The 21,388-nt window shown below is 35.1% G+C and overlaps 1 protein-coding gene across 1 annotated transcript in view; it reads right to left on the reverse strand.

Moving 5' to 3' along the window:
- LOC127847056 (uncharacterized) overlaps window positions 1-21,388 on the reverse strand; it is a 71,972-nt gene that overhangs the window by 44,736 nt on the left and 5,848 nt on the right. The window contains exon 2 of the mRNA XM_052378611.1: window positions 13,885-14,038. Coding sequence (XP_052234571.1) covers window positions 13,885-14,038 — 154 coding nt within the window. The remainder of the gene's footprint in view (window positions 1-13,884; window positions 14,039-21,388) is intronic.

Raw genomic sequence — 21,388 nt, forward strand, 5'->3', positions numbered from 1 at the left:
GGATCCTCAAAGTCTGTCTCAGAAAAGTCATCAGAAATAATTGTTCATGAAATGTTCATTACTAAGTATTTATGGTTAGATGAAGAACTGTTCATGAACTTTGAAGTGTTCAACAAAAATTCATAAACTGTTCATGAACGTGTCTTAAGAACAGTTCATGTCCAAAAGTTCATGAACCAAGATCAGGAACTTTTTGAGAACGGTTCATGAACAATTCCTGATTGGCTTGAAGTGTTCATGAAATCATGAACAACATTTCGCCAAGGTATACATTCTATAGAGGAAGTAGAAATGAACTCTATATTATTATTATATTAATACAGCTAACTACATTCTTTAAGTCCCTTAAAAATAAATAAAGTTGTAATGAGAATCCTCAGTTACAAAATAATGAAATATGTTAAATTCATGTTTACCACACCCATTGAAAAGTTCTTTATTTAAGGGTTAACAACTTTTAAGATCTTTAACATTTTTAGCTCCCTTTAATATTGCTAATTATGCAAATTTCACGGAGATTATGCTGGATGGTTTAAATGTTAATAATCTGAATATATCACAACATGCACATTCAAACTGACAGCTATAATTAAAGTGGCATTAAAGTACATTTAAATATCTTCTTAAGCTTAATTTCTCTGTTGATTCTGTTGAAAGTGATAATTAAAATATCATTACCATTGAAAATTACCATTATGAAATTATCATAAAAAAATAAAAAAGCCATTGTTTTTGTATATATTAATTAATAAAATTATTTGACTTTCCTGTTAACAGAACAAAAAAATATATTTATGAGTTATATCATTAAATTGCATTAAAAGCATTATAACTTATAAGTCTACATTGATTGCTAATTGAAACAAAGATTAAATTATCTGAATTCGCACATTATAACATTAATAATAAGGCAGTAAGAAAACACATGAAATGTATCAGAAACATTTTTTTTTATAATAACATGCCAAAAAATCACCAGAAACTAAGAGGATATCACACATCTAAGTGATTGTGCGTTTTTTAAATTGTACTCGCCATTATTTAATGCCTGACCACTGTTATCATTGTACACCAACAACTCTAGTTTGAAATTAGTGAATATAACATGCAAACCCATAAACTATGCAATTATGACCAACTTCAAAATAATTGCTGTTACTTTTTACAAAAAAAATATATTATTGTATGCACCTTTTTATTTACCATAACACCACCACAACATATAAACTCAATCAATATATTCTTGTTGAAAAAAAAAATAGTATATGTTATACAGCGACAAAAGACCTTTGCAAGCTGAAAAATTCTAATTCAGATGTCCTTTTTAACCTATGGATTTGGAAAAAATTGTCATCAAAGAAATCAAATATCATTACCTCCAGTATATGGAAAATGTTGAAATCCATCGAAATTCACAGGTGGACCTACGTCATGGGGAAGAAGCATTCGATGACCATAAAAACGTTCATAACTCTGCAAGTGGTGGGTATGGCACCGCCCTTGATATTCAAACATTTCCTAAGCTTAGTTATTTATATACAATAATATACATATTTCTTAAATTTGTATATCAAAATTCCCAAACTAAATGTTATGTCTCATTCGTAGTGTTTCACATGTGCTGGTGGAAGTGAAAGCACTTTTCTTTTTATTCTCTGCCTTGTACAACTTGCAGACACATTCCATGTATAGTAATCCCTTTCTTTTCAAGATAAAATTCAATTACTTACGACTAGCTACTCTTCAATAATGTGCATAAACGATAATAAAATCAAACATTTACTAAAGGATTTGTCACTTTTGAAATCAACTTCTAAGAAAGTCTTTCAAATATCATGTGAAAATTGCCTTCTTTATTAACTTAGGAATAAAAAATAACTAAGTCTGTAATATAACTATGACAGTTTATGTAAAATACAGCTATTCAGCTGCCATTTGTATTTTACACATCCTCTTTTCTGACTAATAATCATGAATGATTAACATTTACAGATAGAGACTTTTCAGTTGTCGTTTTTTTTACGCAACTAATGTCGCACCTTATTGTACTAAATGTCATATTAACTGAGATTTTATTTTACACAAATCTCATATTGCAACACTTGGGTTATTAATAAAGTTAAAAGTTAATATGCACAAGACATCCTCCATATGAGAATCATGCCATATTGTTATCTAACTTTTGTTCAATATGTTAATAGTCTCCTTACAATATCAAATGTATTACAGATTACTGTGACTCAGTTGAAGAACCACACTTAAACTAATATTTCACTTCATCTTGAATTCAACTCAGTATTTGCACAATGCTTTTTATTCATTTAAGAAACTCTTTGACATTCTTTCAAACAACTTTTGCAACAGACAATTGTATTGCCAGTTATAAAATAAGCTTTCAAATATCAATCACTAAGTAAATAATGCTTTCATTAGTAACTGTGTCCAATCTTAGAGAATATCATCCATGATGGGAAGTTCCCACACAAGAAAGCTGATGAGGATGAAAGCAGTTGGTTATATGGTTCATAATTTATACAGTACCGAAATCTTGATAAATCTGTCCAACAAGTGTTAATTTTTATAATCACCCCTTAAATAATCTTCCCAGATCTTTATTAATTAACGAAATGGCAAAGTGGGCTTAACCCAGGCACGTCATAAAGAAGCATACTACCCGTGCAATCTTTCATTTAGTTATCATAAATATTTTATCTCCACAATTCAGTGTCTGCGTCGTAAATCAACACATAAAATGGCAAAACAGATGTTATAATACAGCAACAATAAAACAAAATCAAACAAAAATTAATTAATACGAAATCTGACGAGACCTTTTCCTAGTCTTACCCACAAGGTTATATACTACTAAAATTCACTAATAAAATATTACAAAGGAAATTTTAATACCAAATATTTGGCTGAAGTTGGGTGGGATAGATTTGGGCCTATCATTTTCATATTTCCGAGTTATCGTTTCAAGTTTTTTGTTTCTTGGCTTACATCACTAAATATTGCTCTATAGCTGTTACACCTGCATGCTGAAAATTACCATATTTCTCCTTATAAAAAATGTACTTAAGAACTTAATAATTATAACTCAGTATTTTAATAATTTTAATAATGCCATTTCTTATATGTAGTATCATAATTATGTATCTGCTATAGTTATTATTTTAAACTATCAATAATGATATAAAAATGATGAGAACAGCAAACCGCAATAATGATAATGAAATATTAATGATAAGAACAGCAAACCGCAATAATGATAATGAAATATAAATGATGAGAACAGCAAACTGCAATAATGATAATGAAATATAAATGATAAGAACAGCAAACCGCAATAATGATAATGAAATATAAATGATGAGAACAGAAAAAACGCAATAATGATAATGAAATTTAAATGATGAGAACAGCAAACGGATTGTTCGTGCATGTATTGTATTAATAACACTAATAGAAAACAGCAGAAAAGGAATAAAAAACATTAGAGTAAGTGGCAAAAGAAGATTAATAAACAGATATTTTATGTAAAATAAGCTTGTTGAATCTAGCAGCAACATATTGCAGCTGTTTTGTTTGTTTGTAAGTTTTTTGCATCATGTTCAACAGTCATAACATGGCAGTTCAGTCCACAAGTTCTGACATTGAGACCCATTTAGGCCACTCACCAGTATGACTATTGGCGCACATACGTTTGCCAATGATTGCCAAATTTCATCATTATAAAAGCGTTAACTTAATACAAATATGGTACCTAACGTAACTTAAAGGCAACAAAATCTGTGCAACAGTATAAGAAACCTGTTGCTGTACATATCAGTACAATTTAAACCTATAGTAAATCAACTACAAATGGAGGGGGTTACCGGGGAAGGGGGGAACTGATAATACTATTAAGGAGCATATTAAAAACGCTGTGGTCATAATCATTTTTCATGTTTATGGCTGACATATGGTATCAACAAGTGTGCTGGAACAATAAAACAAGATCAATAGGTCTCATGAGGGACTGAATGCAACAGTGTGGAGATTGGGCGAGAAAAATATAAGATTTTGGGAGATTAGCAAATGACTTTGACTGTAAACCGCTCTTTGAACAACCAATCAGGTTTTGTAATGTATTTTTCTATCATATATTTGCTCAATCAGGGTGTGTGATGTACCACCTTTTTTTATTCTGTTTTATTCAAATGAATTTTTGCTTGATGCACTCCCATTATAAAATTTGATATTGTAAGGAAGCTAGGACGCCCAAGTTTACAACAAGGAATATTGATTAGGCATGCAAGAAATAAGGACAAAAATTAAAATCATTCGTCTTGTGTAGTTTTTTTTTAATAAAGCAGATTAGATTTGCATAAAAGAATGGGTATATTTACATGTGAAAGCAATCTTGTACCAGTACAGATATGACAGTAATACGAACAACAAGAAACCGTCGGAGACGGGTGATGCTCCCCAAAGTTTTTTTTTGTCACAATATTGCACTATATATTCACATAAAAGGAAACGTCTTGAGGGCACAGTAGTTGGGGTACAAAAAATTTTTATAGAAAATTTTAAAGGGCCATAACTCTGTGAAAAATTATCCAACCAGAACCCGCTGATATTATGCACATCTCCTCTTGGTAAGTGAAGCTTTCCATAAAGTTTCATTGAATTTCGTTCATTAGTTGCTGAGAAATAGCCCGGACAAGAATTGCACTTCATGTACAGTCAATGGAAAATTTCCAAGGGCAATAACTCTGTGAAAAATCATCCGACCAGAACCCGCTGATAATATGCACATCTTCTCTTCGTAGTGAAGCTTCCCATAAAGTTTCATTGAATTCCGGTCATTAGTTGCTGAGAAATAGCCCGGACAAAAATTGTGCACGGATGGACAGACAGATGCACACACGGACAAACGAAGCGGCGACTATATGCTCCGCCCAAAATAAATTTTGGAGAAGCATAAAGATCATGTGAGATTAATTTATTGTATCTGAATTGTTATTTTAGCCAGTTTTATTGCCAATATTATCAAAGCAACAATAATCCCCAATATATTATTTATAAGTATGTCTTACAGTAACACACTGGTCATAAAAGTAGATATGATTAAGAGAGCTTGTAAAAACTTATTAAAGATGAAACATGTAACTCAATACCACTCGGACATCTCCACACCCACAGGAAGAAGCTATAATTATGAATAGAGCACACAATTTTGACACTTAATTTTGTTCCACATTTCTTGAGCTACAGTTGAGAACACTTAAATACAGTTGCAGATAATGGCTCAGGCCGACTATCATCAGTGTAAGAGGTGCTGCATAAAGCTGGTAATAATCCATAGAAAAAGATCAAAGAATTTACTGTTTCTTCCCCGGACTGTTTGCATTTTGCATAAAGAATAATACAATCAACAGGATTACTTCTTCAAGCAAATAGTGGTGGAATCCGTTCAAAGTTTTTTTCATACTCTATGGAATAATTCCATCTCTTTTCAGAATTAACAAATTTAGCGGAAACTAAACAAACATTTCCCACCCAGCCCTATGTGGTGTTTATTTGATCACGTTAATACAAATACTTTTTTGCTCCACAATAATATCATTCTACTAGGCAAAATTCAAAAGCCGTAATACAGTTAAAGTATTGTCGACAATATTGACACTACATCACACGGGGCCTATGATTTTGAGAAGTTTTTTCTCGCTTCCAAACGCTTAAATAATCCTTTTTTTCCCTTGTCATTCATTAGCTCAAATTGCATTCAAGATTAAAAAGTCAGACGGGTTTGAAAAGCAGCACTTGTGTTTATTCGTGCAAACTTTAACCTATTATGCTTGATGTGTATAAGCAATGAAAAATTCCTCCTTGAATAGGTCGGAGAATAATGCTGCTGTTGAATAAAACCAAATCATGCAATTGCCCTAAATATACGTCCAAAATACGGATTATTTGATTATTTCAGCAAATATAAATTTATTAACCCATTTATGCCTAGCGTCTAGAAAAAAGGCCTTGGCAACCAGCTAGACCCAGATGAGACGCCACATGATGCAGTGTCTCATCAGGGTCTGCGCTGTTTGCTTAAAGGAATTTCTGTAAGAAATATTCTAAATATAGAAATAAATATACTAGACATCCCTAATTTTGGAAATAAACTGATCCAATTTAGAAGGATGGGAGGGTCCACTAGGCATAAATGGGTTATTGAGCTTCACATTTTGAATGAGGCCAGGGACCAGATTACAGAGCCTGGGACATATCGTTTACAATGGCAGATTGGTGATGTTTTGGAAGTTGGGAGACATGTGCAGTTGATATCCTATGGATAATGAAGGGATAAACTATTTACAAAACAAAGGGAAATGTTTTTGTTTTTTTCTATTCATAAATATGTTGCAACTGTTGGAATAATTGTCATTGTATAATATAAAAGCATTATAAACATAGTATTTTTTCTGCTTTACACGTATTAGGAATTATTGCTTTTGACCAATATATCTACATTTACTCCAATTCAGACATAAAAGAAATCAAGAAAATAAATAAACTGCTTAAACCATAACTTTAATTATAAATTCAACAGCAGACAAACTGTCATAAATATTATCTGAGTTAAGGGGAATGTGACAGTATCTTCTCTGCTTGAAAGAAGATTCAACTACTCGTCCTAATACAAAGAAGACAAATAGCCTCTGAATGTGTATTCAGCAAGGATTATGGACCCCATTTTGATGAAATCTATTTGAAAATCCTCCTGGCAAGCATCTAAGCATTTAGATAACGAAGCCCCGCAGTATAGATCCTTAATCTGAGAGCTTAGCAGCCCGATTCTATTCAGAATTAATCCCTATCATGTTTAAATTTCGAATAATTCAGTGGACACATTACTGGTCGGATTTTACTAATCCCTGTCTTTAATGCATAGAGCACACATTTACATAGGCCATCCTCAGACATTTTAAAGGATTAGACCTGCCTATGGAACGACTAATCCCAGCTCATCCTTTCAGATCATGTTTTTTTTTCACGTTTCACAAAACAAGAAAATTAAAGCGGCACAGCGGAATATGTTAAGACAAATTACAATCTTCAGTTGGCATCTCATGATTGTTTAAGGCATCGCAAGATTACAATATCAATTACTGCAAACTGAAAATGTGAGTGCAAAAAGGACTCAAAATAGCACTAGCAAAATGTCAGCAAATTTGAAATATGCAAGTTATTTCTCCTAAAAATGTGAGGAAAAATATTGGATGTGAACAGTGACTATATAATCATAGCCATACACTATCACCAGCATTTTACATAATTTAATTAACCTATTCCAATTCTTGAAAACTTAAACATAATCAAGTAACTCACAGTCTGTTCAGGTTTTATTCTGTTTGCTGCTCACCATACCTAAGGGTTGAAAATGATGCCTTTAAAACTTGAATCCAGTAAGAAAGGTCTTTAATTAAATTTAATTTTCTAGAGGACTACAACGGTGTCAAAAAATTATCCAGGTGGTAAATGGTCAAAAGGGTTTAAAAAAGATTGGACAATTTTGTTTTTTAATTTGCACCCAAATGTTTTGCATTCATGGCTTTAACAGGGCAGCATTTAAGTTGAACAAAGAGACACACTCAGGATCAGCCTAATCTTGTTGACACAGCGTGTTAAGATTAACCTATGCTCAGATAATCTGGAATCTAAATATTATCTTATCTGATAATGGATTTAGCAGTAATCCATAGGCATTATTACCTAGCTGGAGCCAATCCAGGGATGGTTATTAACTCATACTGGTTCTCACAAATCTTTGAAATGAAGTCGAAACACTATATACATTATGTATAATATATGTGAAATATTATATCATACATTATACATAATAGAATATCATATATGTTATAGCCAAATTGGGAACTGTGGATTACTGCATCAAAATTATATATATTTTCTTGGTGGAGTATAATGAAAATAAGATCATTTTTCGGCGTAGCTGTATAAGCCAGCTTTTCACCTTTCCTGACCTTTGTAAGTGTAATTGGCTGATTTGAGTATACCACCAGAACATTGGAAACATATCCGCGTCTTTGTAACACTGTTTTACTGCATGAAACAATTTTATCTCTAATGAAAAGGCTTAATAGATAGAACAGTTTTACACTCAACTCTCGACATCAGTACAGTTTGTGCGTGCACCTTTTATTTTCAGAGGATTGGTAGCGCAAAAGCGTTTATACTTAAAGGCTATGTTCTCATATTTAGTACTTACTTCCATATTTCTGTCAACATGTTAACATGTAAAAGTATAAAGAGCAGTGGAAGTGTGGCCTCACTTAAATGTATGCATTTCAACCCGCGAGGTATAGGGTCAATTTGCGGTCAGTGTGTGTGAATGTAAGAGTTTATTTACATGTCATCGTTCGCGGCCAGTAAAATATTCGTTATATAATATAGACGCTATCTGTGAACTAGGTGACCTGGAATTTTCTTTACACCAGAAATATGTTAAATGAAGATATTCAGCGATATAATTATGGTATGTCAATAATAGATTCTTAATGTGTTTTCAACAATACAATGATAAATTTTATTTTTGATTAATTTAACAAGGATTATTCCACCATATTGACTTATGTATTAAGCATGAGCACGATGATTCTCGATACTGTTAATAATCGAATCAAATAGCAATGCCCGACAAACCACTAAAACAGGTTTGTTCGAAGAACGCGCCTATAAATATTTAAAATATGTACGGATACTTCGCGTGTGGATGGTTGATTCATATGTTTTAATTTCACCTCCATTCTTCTTTTGGTTTTCTGTTTTGTATCTATAGGTTTATGACCAGCAATATGTAATAATGTAAAATAAGCCGCGAACACTCCGCGTAACATCTTGTACTGTGTGTGATGCAGCTCAGAACTGCACAGAAAAAGACATTCGCTATCCTTGATCTAATTTATTGAACTATCAACGCCGTATATCTTTTTTAAAGATATTTCTTGTTTAAACTGAGTTTTATTAAAAAGAATTTAAAACAAACCTTCATTTAACAACATCATACATGCATCAAAGGCCATACATTAATTATCCTATTATGGTAAAGTATTCATAAGATTTTAAAAAGAGTAATAAAAAAAAACTTGATAACTATAAAGAGGTAATACAGGCACATTTAACATCTTGTTGTTTTCTTTATGAGCAATTAACCTTTTCTAGATTTATATGCCAACCGCGATTGCCAACATATCATACAAAATGCCAAGCCAAACAATAATTTTCGAACCTCTTTTCCAACACAGTTAATAAATTCAAGCTTTAATTTTAAGTGCCACTCTTTTCCAAGGTCAAGTTCCAAAACGGCCTTGGAACCACCAGAAGCATAAATGTTCTAAAATTCACGACACACTGTTATATTCGTTTAGTTTTTTTTTAAGGGTTGTTTACCGTTGTAATCAAAATTTCAGTCTTTTTGTGGCCTTCAGTTTACCAACTCCCACAATTCCTCTGGATAGCTGGTTTACCAATATTTAGTGCACATGCGTATGCAAGTAACTGATCACTGCCCTACAAAGTTTAGTTAAAATGTATCCCCCCCCCCCCCCCCTCCCACCTATATTTATTTTAGCATGATTGCACTGAAAGCCTAAAGCTAAATTATAACCTTCTCGAGTACTTCTGGACTCGGAGGGAGTACTTCTGGACTCAGAGGTAGGGCAGAATGACTGAGTGCGCAATGACCTATTTGACTCTGAGATAGGGGAGTATGGCAGTAGAATGGATTTCATTACTTATCCCCACAAAAATTATGTAGCATTACAAATGTATTGCAGAAAATTCATTCAACAATTATTGATGTGATGGCATGATGTTGAGTTGCAGTGAAATAAACAAAAGAATAATAATTTGTGCCATTGGGAAACAGCCTGTAAGAGGCTGAAATTTTGGGGGGAAAAATTACTGCACATTGTGTGGTAGCATGAGCAATGATAAGGCATTTCTATCAAGTGCAATACTAGAGCACATTGCATGTATTTCTTACAGAATATGTGACTTTTCAAACATGTTTTACCGTCATTAAGTCTATGAGCGACAACAAATCAAGCTGGTCCGCGATTTACTACCCGTTTAGCCGGCATCGCAAACATCAAAGTTGATAAGACGTGCAAAAAGTTTATGCAAATGATGGCAACACTCAAGATTATCTGGAGAAGGACAATAAATACAGATTAGCTGTAAACCTTTCAGCAAACAGTCAGCCAGCAAATATTGTTTATGTTAAGTCTTAAGATAAATAAAGCAAGGCTTTTATGCTAATCCATGGCAATTGTGACTTTACTAGATAATCCTTTATTGCTTCAGCCCAAAGAACGACCTAAGCCAAACCGTTTCAAACGAATCTTCAAGTGACTTTTGACTCCTCATCACATTTTATTTTCATTGATAAACATTGCAATGCCAAGCAAATATCATACAAATTCAAATGATTGAATTTTCAATCATATAATAGGAGATAGACCACCTTTTGCTAGCATGAGCGCAATAACATATTCAGATGTAACAAGCATTTTTATTGGTTGATACTAAGCTAATTAACTTAATTAGCTTAGTATCAACCAATAAAAATGCTTGTTACATCTGAATATGATATTGTGCTTAATACTAAGGAGATTTAAGTACTGTTGAGATGAGTTAATCAGATCCTTTTTCTAGTAGTAAGTCACTGCAGGCTCACAGTTCAAGGATTGTAGGTTTGGTACTATCTTAAATACCCCAGCATTCCTTTTTCACCATATTTTAATGTACGTGCCATGAGGCATATGGCTGGCAAAATTTAATAATCATAAATAAATGATATGCCAAGCACTGAAATGACACTTCATGTTTAGATACTCTTGGAATAAGGTCTGGGAAGCAACAACAATTAGAGGATAGAATGGTCAACATGACGTAAACAAACAGATAACCATGAATATGACAGAGTAATAGTTGAATAGTTGAATTGGTTGAATTTGCATGAAGCATTAAGATACGTAACTCTATTTACTAATACAATTTTTGTCTAACTTAATGGTCAATCAAGAACAACAGCGTATTGAGTGATCCGACGATGGATTGATACAGCTTTGATTCCCTGCTGTAACACCTTAGCCTACCTATCACTTTACTTTACCATGCAACCTTTAACCGAGGAGCAGTATACTTCTGTCCTCCAGGAACTCCTGGGTAAAATATGAGTCGCATTCTGAGAAAACTGGGCATAATGCCTGTGCGTAAAGTGTCGTCCAAGATTAGCCTGTGCAGTCCGCACAGGCTTATCAGGGATGACACTTTCCACCTAAACAAGATTGTCAGTAAAAAGGGACTTCCTTGAAACCAAAAAAACCATAAAAGCGGAGAGTGTTGTCCCTGATTAGCCTGTGCGGACTGCACAGGCTAATCTTGGCCGACACTTTACGCACGTGCATGATGCCCAGTTTTCTCAGAACGCAACTCATATTATCTCAGGATATCATGACTTTTATTTTGATTTAAAGCCATTAAGGAGGATAAAAAATATTTTATTAAGGAAAGAAATGCCTATGTTTTGGCAAAGCATCTTAAAGAACACAAAAATTGATAGGGAAGTAGGAACAAAATCTGCCTTATATATGAATAAATCTATTTAACTATTAAATCTTTAAAATAAAAACTTTCCTTATCACTGATAGGCACAAACATGTCAATACAGTTAACATTTCCAGGGCTTGCAGTAACCGATGTTTATGAGTAATTTACTCCAGAGCTTTTTCATTCAAAATCGGGCCGGGTATCGGTAGATTCCCAATGGAAAAAAGTTGTTTTTTTGCCCCAAAATGAGACCAACAAAATCCCAATAATAAGTGTATTGTGGGTTTCCAAAAAAATATATAATTGTTTTCAGATCTCAACATTTTGTTTATCTCCACTTCAGCTCTATACAGTACAGGCAACGTGTACTTTGACAAAAACGCGTGTCCGCGGTGTTCAATTTTCCCGATGGGTGACATTTCGCGGGGGGCGGACACGCTACTGACCGCGGTGTTCGGCGAACACCCGAAATCGCAGCGATTGCACGCTATCATTAACTGGAACACCCGTGATCACCGCAATGCCGTGCGGCCATTGATACATGTAATACCTGTCTGCGATGGTCATTCAAGAGTTTTAAATGTACATGTACAATGTACAAATGAACATAATAAACGACATGTATGTGCAAATGTATGCGTACTTAAAGTGATATTATGGGCAACTAACAGTATTTGCAATATACAATGTAGGTGTGTATCGTAACCGTTGTTTATTTTTTGTGTTTTCGCTAGATATACACTTGTATTTGTTAATGCAGCATCAACATAATTAAACAATATCCCGAAAAGAAAAATAATCCATTTGAATATCAACCGTACTTTCATTTTGACAACTTACGACAGAAATGAATCGATGTACGATGCGAGTCTAAATGTAGTTTTCTAGCAGATTCTTTCACACGACACAATGACACAATTTGGTTTTACGGATCATCTCAGCTTAGAGGGATGGGTGAGTCATGTAACATATCGAAAATAATATATATTTTTTATAAACAACCGGTAACAAGATGAGTTGTAGATAATTTCAGATACCACATTCATTATAACTTATTGTTTTCACCCGTTTCTTTTCAGCTCAATTCAACAGTAACAAAATGCCCATCACTTTAAGTTCGGACAGCACGTAAAGTCGGAAACGTAAATAAAGCGCTTAGATCATCAAGTCTATTATAAAGAAAGTGAGTATTAAATAATTTATTTATTTGCGTCCGCCTGTACTGTCTGAAATAACATACTGCATCAGTATGCTACGAAATTTAGAAATTGTCAACTGTCGATTGCAACGACTGCAATCGTAAACTGTTGGTTTTTTCTATTCATATTATTATACATGTATTTTAACAGATTATATTTTGTGTCTTTCAGGTTTCTTCCATTTCAGCACTGGACTCGTTTGTTGAAATAACGTTCTTTAAGATCTTTGAAAGAAGTTCAAAATTAGTAAATATATTGCACAAATTAGCGCCCCGAGTCGACTGTGACGTACATATTTTCCTACAATAACCGAAGCATTCGTCTTTGCATTAGGATCGGAGTTAGTGTTCGTGTGTCGTATGAATAGATATCGTTGCAGGAATTCAAATAAACCGTTAAACTAAGTTTAGATTCACATCGTACATGTATGGTTTACATGCTAGCGAATTCGGCTGTACAGCCGTTTTAAATTTCAGAATTAAATATCTGGCTTATTTCGCATTTTTCGGCACGTTCTTCTTAACTTTTATTTTAATTTATATTTAAATATATATATAATAAGTTTATTACACATTTTATATAAATTCATAAATATTTGACAACAACGTATATACCCGCTTGAAAATGAAAGGGATCAATAATTTACGTTTATATTTAATTATTTTATTTTTAGCGAACACGATGAACACCGCACCGCGGTAGATATAATGGGTCTGCGGTGATTCGCGGTGTCCACCTTATTGAAAACGGCCCCCGCGAATATTTGATCTGAACACCCATCGCGGGGGTCGTTTGGTAAGCGAACACCGTAAAATGAACACCGCGACGAGTGGCGTTTGTCAAAGTACACATTGCCTGTACTGTAAGTTCAACCATGGTAAATACAATTTTGAAAAAAACTTTTATTCTCAATTTTCAAGCATTTGTTAGCAAAACAAGAACAGCCATAATTTCCCAATTTTAGTCAAAACACCGTGATTTTTCCGAATGCAAAGGGACCCGGCCCCATTCCCAAAAAGGTGTATAAAAGCCACTGTATTTTACTTAAAAATCTAACACCAAATTCAACACTGACCTGAGGTGAATTGTGAATGAGATGACGCTGGTTTAGGTGGTGGGGTATTCATGGATGATCGAGGCGGAGACTTGTTCAAGTTTTTCATGGCTACCAGAGATGGTTCCTGTGGTAACTGTGTCGTGTCGTCTTCCGCCTCCTGCTCATCTGTCACCTTCAATTCACAACACATGATCATGTAAACAAGAGGACCATGGGCCCTTAGGCGCTCCGCTGAGATCTGAAGGAACTAAACTATACTGAGAAGGTGAAGTTAAGAATAATAAAAGTACCTTTCAAAAATTTAAATATTTAATGTCTAGGCATTTTATTTTCAAAAACTACGGACAAAAGGTGATCACAAATGCTCATCATGAGTATATTGCAATAAGGTGGGGTAAAAAGTGGTATGTGACCTTGTCTATTAGTCAACTGGACCATGTGAGCTTGGGTATTGGTCACCATACTGGACCATGTGAGCTTGGCTATTGGTCACCATACTGGACCATGTGAGCTTGGCTATTGGTCACCATACTGGACCATGTGAGCTTGTCTATTGGTCACCATACTGGACCATGTGAGCTTGGCTATTGGTCATAATACTGGACCATGTGAGCTTGGCTATTGGTCTCCATACTTGACCATGTGAGCTTGGCTATTGGTCTCCATACGGGACCATGTGAGCTTGACTATTCAGGTCACCATACTGTGAGCTTGGCTATTTGTCTCCATACTGTGAGCTTGGCTATTGGTCATAATACTGGACCATGTGAGCTTGGCTATTGGTCACCATACTGGACCATGTGACATCTATTGGTCACTTGACTGCACCATGTGAGCTTGTCTATTGGTCACCATACCAAACCATGTGAGCTTGTTTATTGGTCACCATACTGGATTATGTGAGCTTGGCTATTGGTCACTTAACTGCACCATGTGAGCTTGTCTATTGGTCACCATACCGAACCATGTGAGCTTGTCTATTGGTCACCATACTGGACCATGTGAGCTTGTCTATTGGTCACCGTACTGGATTATGTGAGCTTGTCTATTGGTCACCATACCGGATTATGTGACCTAAGCTATTAGTCACCAAACTAGACCATGTGAGCTTGTCTATTGGTCTCGATACTGAACCATGTGAGCTTGTCTATTGGTCACCATACTGGACCATGTGAGCTTGTCTATTGGTCACCATACTGAACCATGCGAGCTTGGCTATTGGTCACCATACTGGACCATGTGAGCTTTACTATTGGTCAACATACTGGACCATGTGAGCTTGTCTATTGGTCATCATACTGGACCATGTGAGCTTGGCTATTGGTCATCATAATGGACCGTGTGAGCTTGTCTATTTGTCACCATACTGGACCATGTGAGCTTGACTATTGGTCACCATACTGGACCATGTGAGCTTGGCTATTTGTCACCATACTGGACCATGTGAGCTTGTCTATTGGTCACCATACCAGGGGTCTAGCTAGGCTCAAAATTTAGGGAGAAGTCACTTCTCCCTAAAGCCAAAATAGGGAGAATTGGTAACGTATTTGGGAGAAATAGTACATTTGTGTCATAGATCTTAGTTTTACATATGTTTTGCAGCAACTTAGTTGTTTTTACTTCCTTGTTAATATAAAGCAATTCAACATTAAATCAAATTCATATTTTGTTACAAATATTTGTTTTAAATTGAAAATTCATTTAAAATCTTATTTTACAGCAGACGTTCCGAATCTGACCTGTAAATGAGCCCCATATTTATTGCCAGTGCTAGGTTACATCTTCCCATTTGATCATTTTTAGTATTGTTTTAATGGGCCATTTAACATTGCTGAATCATAGTTATTGGTAGCCAGCAGAAAAGCAATTAATAAAGGAATCATCTATTAACAATTTCAAGAAGTGTAATAGCTCCAGACTGTTCTTTTGAATGGTCAACTTTGCATGACCTGTACATGGGGCACTAATGGCTGAGAATCTTCCTGTGTCCAATTCTCCACATCAAATTCATTTTAATCGGTCAATGTCTGGCACAAAGTAAATCATTAAAAGGACGAGAAGTCACTTTGCCTTCATGAATTTAATGTGCCAAGTGAAGATTAATTTGGCGAAGAAATCACCCATTTCGCCCACTCGCGAGACCCCTGCCATACTAGACCATATGAGCTTGTCTATCGGTCACCATACTGGACCATATGAGCTTGTCTATTGGTCACCATACTGGACCATGTGAGCTTGGCTATTGGTCACCATACTGGACCATGTGAGTTTAGCTATTGGTCACCATACTGGACCATGTGAGCTTGTCTATTGGTCACCAAACTGGACCATGTGAGCTTGTCTATTGGTAACCATACTGGACCATGTGAGCTTGGCTATTGGTCATCATACTAGACCATGTGAGCTTAGCTATTGGTCACCATACTGGACCACATGAGCTTGGCTATTGGTGACCATACTGGACCATGTGAGCTTGGCTATTGGTCACCATACTGGACCATGTGAGCTTGTCTATTGGTCACCATACCGGATCATGTGAGCTTAGCTATTGGTCACCAAACTGGACCATGTGAGCTTAGCTATTGGTCACCATACTGGATTATGTGAGCTTGGCTATTGGTCACCATACTGGACCATGTGAGCTTAGCTATTAGTCACCAAACTGGACCATGTGAGCTTGTCTATTGGTCAACATACTGGACCATGTGAGCTTGTCTTTTGGTCACCATACTGGACCATGTGAGCTTGTCTATTGGTCACCAAACCAGACCATGTGAGCTTGTCTATTGGTAACCATACTGGGCCATGTGTGCTTATCTTTGGTCACCATATTTGACCATGTGAGCTTGTCTATTGGTCACAAAACTGGACCATGTGAGCTTGTCTATTGGTCAACATACTGGACCATGTGAGCTTGTCTATTGGTCACGATACTGGACCATGTGAGCTTGTCTATTGGTCACCGTAATGGACCATGTGAGCTTGTCGTTTGGTCACCATACTTAACCATGTAAGCTTGTCTATTGGTCACCATACTTGACCATCTGAGCTTGGCTATTGGTCACCATACTATACCGTGTGAGCTTGGCTATTGGTCACCATACTGGACTATGTGAGCTTGTCTATTGGTCACCATACTGGACCATGTGAGCTTGGCTATTGGTCACCATACTGGACCATGTGAGCTTAGCTATTAGTCACCAAACTGGACCATGTGAGCTTGTCTATTGGTCTCCATACTGGACCATGTGAGCTTGGCTATTGGTCACCATACTGGACCATGTGAGCTTGGCTATTGGTCTCCATACTAGACCATGTGAGCTTGGCAATTGGTCACCATACTGGACCATGTGAGCTTGTCTATTGGTCACCATACTGGACCATGGGAGCTTGGCTATTGGTCACCATACTGGACCATGTGAGCTTGGCTATTAGTCACCAAACTGGACCATGTGAGCTTGGCTATTGGTCACTATACCGGACCATGTGAGCTTGTCTATTGGTCACCATACTGGACCATGTGAGCTTAGCCATTGGTCCCCATACGGAACCAGTGAGCTTGGCTATTGGTCACCATACTAGACCATGCAAGCTTGTCTATTGGTCATCATGCATTCTGGACCATGTAAGTTTGTCTATTGGTCACCATACTGGACCATCTATGCTTTTCAATTGGTCACCATACTGGACCATCTATGCTTGGCTATTGGTCACCATACTGGACCATGTGAGCTTGGCTATTGGTCCCCATACTGGACCATGTGAGCTTGTCTATTGGTCACCATACTGGACCATGTGAGCTTGGCTATTGGTCCCCATACTGGACCATGTAAGCTTGGCTATTGGTGACCATACTGGACCATGTAAGCTTGGCTATTTGTCACCATACTGGACCATGTGAGCTTGGCTATTGGTCACCATACTGGAAATGAGGGGATTCTTCCAGGTACTCCAGTTTCCCTCCACAGAACAATACCATACCAACTTTGAATTATCTTCTTTTTTTAAACTAAATACATATTGCTAAAAATTGCAGTTATAATACAAATTTCTTCCCATCTTGTTTTAATCTGGTAAGTTGATTAGTTAGGAATGCTGGGACACACTCTTGGTTCTCAAATAATGCAGCATTCGCGGAAAGACATTATAAACTGTGAAATGCAAACTAACAGTTCTTCCCAATAAACAGACAAAATAATTTATATTATGCCTAAAAGACGTTCAATGCATTAAGGAGCAAATAACTAAATGTTTTAGACTCACACATATGTTTATATTTAATATTTATAAAGCAAACGTTTTAAAGATTATATTGTTTCTGACACATTTCTAATTTGACTAATATCTACTAATTTTCAACTCAAGTTAAGAAAAGCTACACAAATTTGGGCCATTTGTAATAACACAGCTTCAAGAATTCTTGGAGGGGGCTCATAAAGCGAATTTGATGCATACACGATCAGATGATTAAATTAGATTAATACTGAGAAACTTGGCGGGATTATTTGATTAAGCCTCATTCTCAGCAATCTCACAGCACAGATTACGTTCAATATCTCAATAATGGGGACCTCTCTCCAATATATTTTGTAATTTTGGGCATCTAAAAGGTACCCTATATAAACCAGATATGCAACCAAATCACAATCAAAAGTCCCTAGAAATCATGCAAACGGGTACATGTATACAATTAGTGCAAATGTTAAGAATCAAGACATTGGATAACTAAATAAAAATTTTAAATTATACTTTTAATTGAACAAGCTTGATGTATAATAGAGCATTTTGAGAAACATCACCAAATATAAATAAAAATCTGTACCAACTGAAAGATACATTATTCTTAAAATTCCCCGGTGAAAAACATATATTATTCATAAATTACCTCTGGAGTAATATCAAATTTACCTCAATGCAATTTTAAAAGAGTTTCAGGTACCGTGCAAAATAACATTAAAACACTTAAAAAGGTCTTAGCAATTAAGTTTTTATTTTGCTGCCATAAGAGATTTGTAAATAATACAAACAACCGCTTATTTGCAATAATATTTTACTTATTAAGCAGCTTGACAATATTAAGGAAACTACTCTAAACATATCAGCAAACAAAACAGTGTTTTTTGTCATTCAAAATCGGGTTACATCATTCAGTCTAATTCCCACTGGAAAAAAGTATATATTTTTCCCAATGGGACTTGAAAATTCCCAATTGAAGGTTTCCAAAAAAAGTTGTTCATCTCCCATACAGTTATAAAAGTTGAACCTTAGTAAGTATAATAGTGAAAACACTTTTATTCTCATTTATGAAGCATATTTAAGCAAAACAACAACAACAATTTCGCAATTTTAGCAAAAACAGCAAATTTTCCCAATCCAACGGGACCCTGCCCCATTCCCAAAATGGTGGAAAAAAACACTGCAAAATAAGCTAAAAGCAAACTTACATAAACATTCATAGCACCTCAACTTCCAGAATTCATAATGCAATTCTTAAGCAATCACATAAAATCTCTTTTTGACAAATCCTCCTTCCAATAGACAAAATCACAACTTTGTTAAAATTAACAATAACTTACAAACAACAGTTTCTTTAACAAGCCTTCATTAACCCTTCATAAACATTTGCTAATAGATGATCCAAGGCGTGTCAAAGACATTGTGTAGATTTCCTTAATAATTATGAACTATTTTAAATGTTATCACAAGGTTGCCATGGCAATTGTGATTTTCAGCCAACATCGTCATTCTCTCCTTTATTTCTGCAATATTGATTAATCGAGAATTATCGCCATAATCCTGACTCGGCTTACAGTCTGTATTAGCGGATATGCCAGCCTCCAGTTATCTGTATATTTAGCGAACAATATGGATTCTTCTAATCATTGCCGAATATGGCAGAATCACTTAGCAACGGCAATCGAAGAATGGAGGATTCAGGCACAATGATTTTACGGCTGCAGCCTTCAGGCTGTAGAGAAGAGAATCAAATTAATTCTGATCTTCTAATCTCAACTTTCTTGCATTCAAGCTGATTTAAATTAATATTTTGCACACTTAACTATATATGCCATAACTGTGGATGTTTTGTTTTTCACAGATAACTACCCAAATTCCCATTTGAAGGTTAAAAAAAAACACATTTGTTTTTGTAAATTGAAACATTCAATGTATCTCCTTATTTTGCTCTGTGAGTTAAACCTAAGCAAATTTTAGATAGACTCTTATCCTCAAAAAAAATAAATATGTGCAAGCCAAAATAAACATCAACTAAATTACCCAATTTAAGTAATGACACCATTTTTCCCAATTCAAATGGCCCCGCACTTTACTGCAGAAATAGTTTTTGAAAAGCATCCACGGACAATGGTATTGGTATTTTTTTGTTACTATAATCTTAATACATGAACATGTCAATGCACATTTTCAATGAATAATAAGTGCACTTTTGGACAAAACAGTTAACATAATAAGTGCACTTTTGGACAAAACAGTTAACATAATATATCAGGGAAATTAAAAGTAATTAAAGTATACAGTACCCTAACACTGAAGTTGACTTTTTCACAGTACGTTCTGACATTAGTGTGTGTATAGCACCTTACACAAGATAATACTTTAATGTATATTCAAATTTGATTTTTCTACAATTTAAATTTTTCAATATTGAACCCATTTCGAGACACATAAAACGTTAAAAAGTATACAAATAGCAAGACTGTTAAGAATATAAAATGAATATGTCTATAATCTTTATTACAGAGAAGTGAAGTCTCCATATGCATAGTTGGTGACATTATTGTGTATTTTATTACAACTACACCATAAATCCACCTTAAAACAGTTTTTTTTTATTCATTCATGTCAAATACACTGCAAATCTGCTATTGATTCTGTTTTTCACACACTTATATTTGTTTAAACTTCCATAACTACATCCATTTTGGTCTGGACTTTAGTGCTATCATTTTACATCAAAATCTCATAATTAATATTTTAAAAATGTATTGTAAAAGTGTTATATTGTAAATTATTGTAAAAAAAAAGGTTACAAAGATTTTTCATAAAGATATAGTCGTAAATGTGACCTCTAGAGAGGTAACAAGATATGTATAAGATTTGACCTGGTGACCTAGATTTGACCTGGTGACCTTATTTTTGGATACATGGGACCCAGATTCAAACTGAACCTATCCCTTTGCATGCTGGGAAATGTGTCGTCTGCTAAAATGTTGTCTGCTAAATTTCTAAAATTAGCATTTTCTTTGATTTTTTTTCAAAGAATACTATTAGAATAGCAAACAGTTTGGATCCTGATGAGACGCCACGTTCTGTGGCGTCTCATCTGGATCCAAACTGTTTGCAAAGGCCTTCAAAATCCGGTTCCAGCCCTCAAAGGATTAACATTTTTTATTCAGATTAATACATAAATGTTACCTCTTAAGTGGTAAAATGCTTTCTTATGATTTGAACTGGTGACAAAGTTGTTGGCATACATGATCCAGATTTGACCTGGTGACAGAGT

This window comes from Dreissena polymorpha, chromosome 10 (assembly GCF_020536995.1).
Source record: "Dreissena polymorpha isolate Duluth1 chromosome 10, UMN_Dpol_1.0, whole genome shotgun sequence".
Classification (NCBI taxonomy): Eukaryota; Metazoa; Mollusca; class Bivalvia; order Myida; family Dreissenidae; genus Dreissena; species Dreissena polymorpha.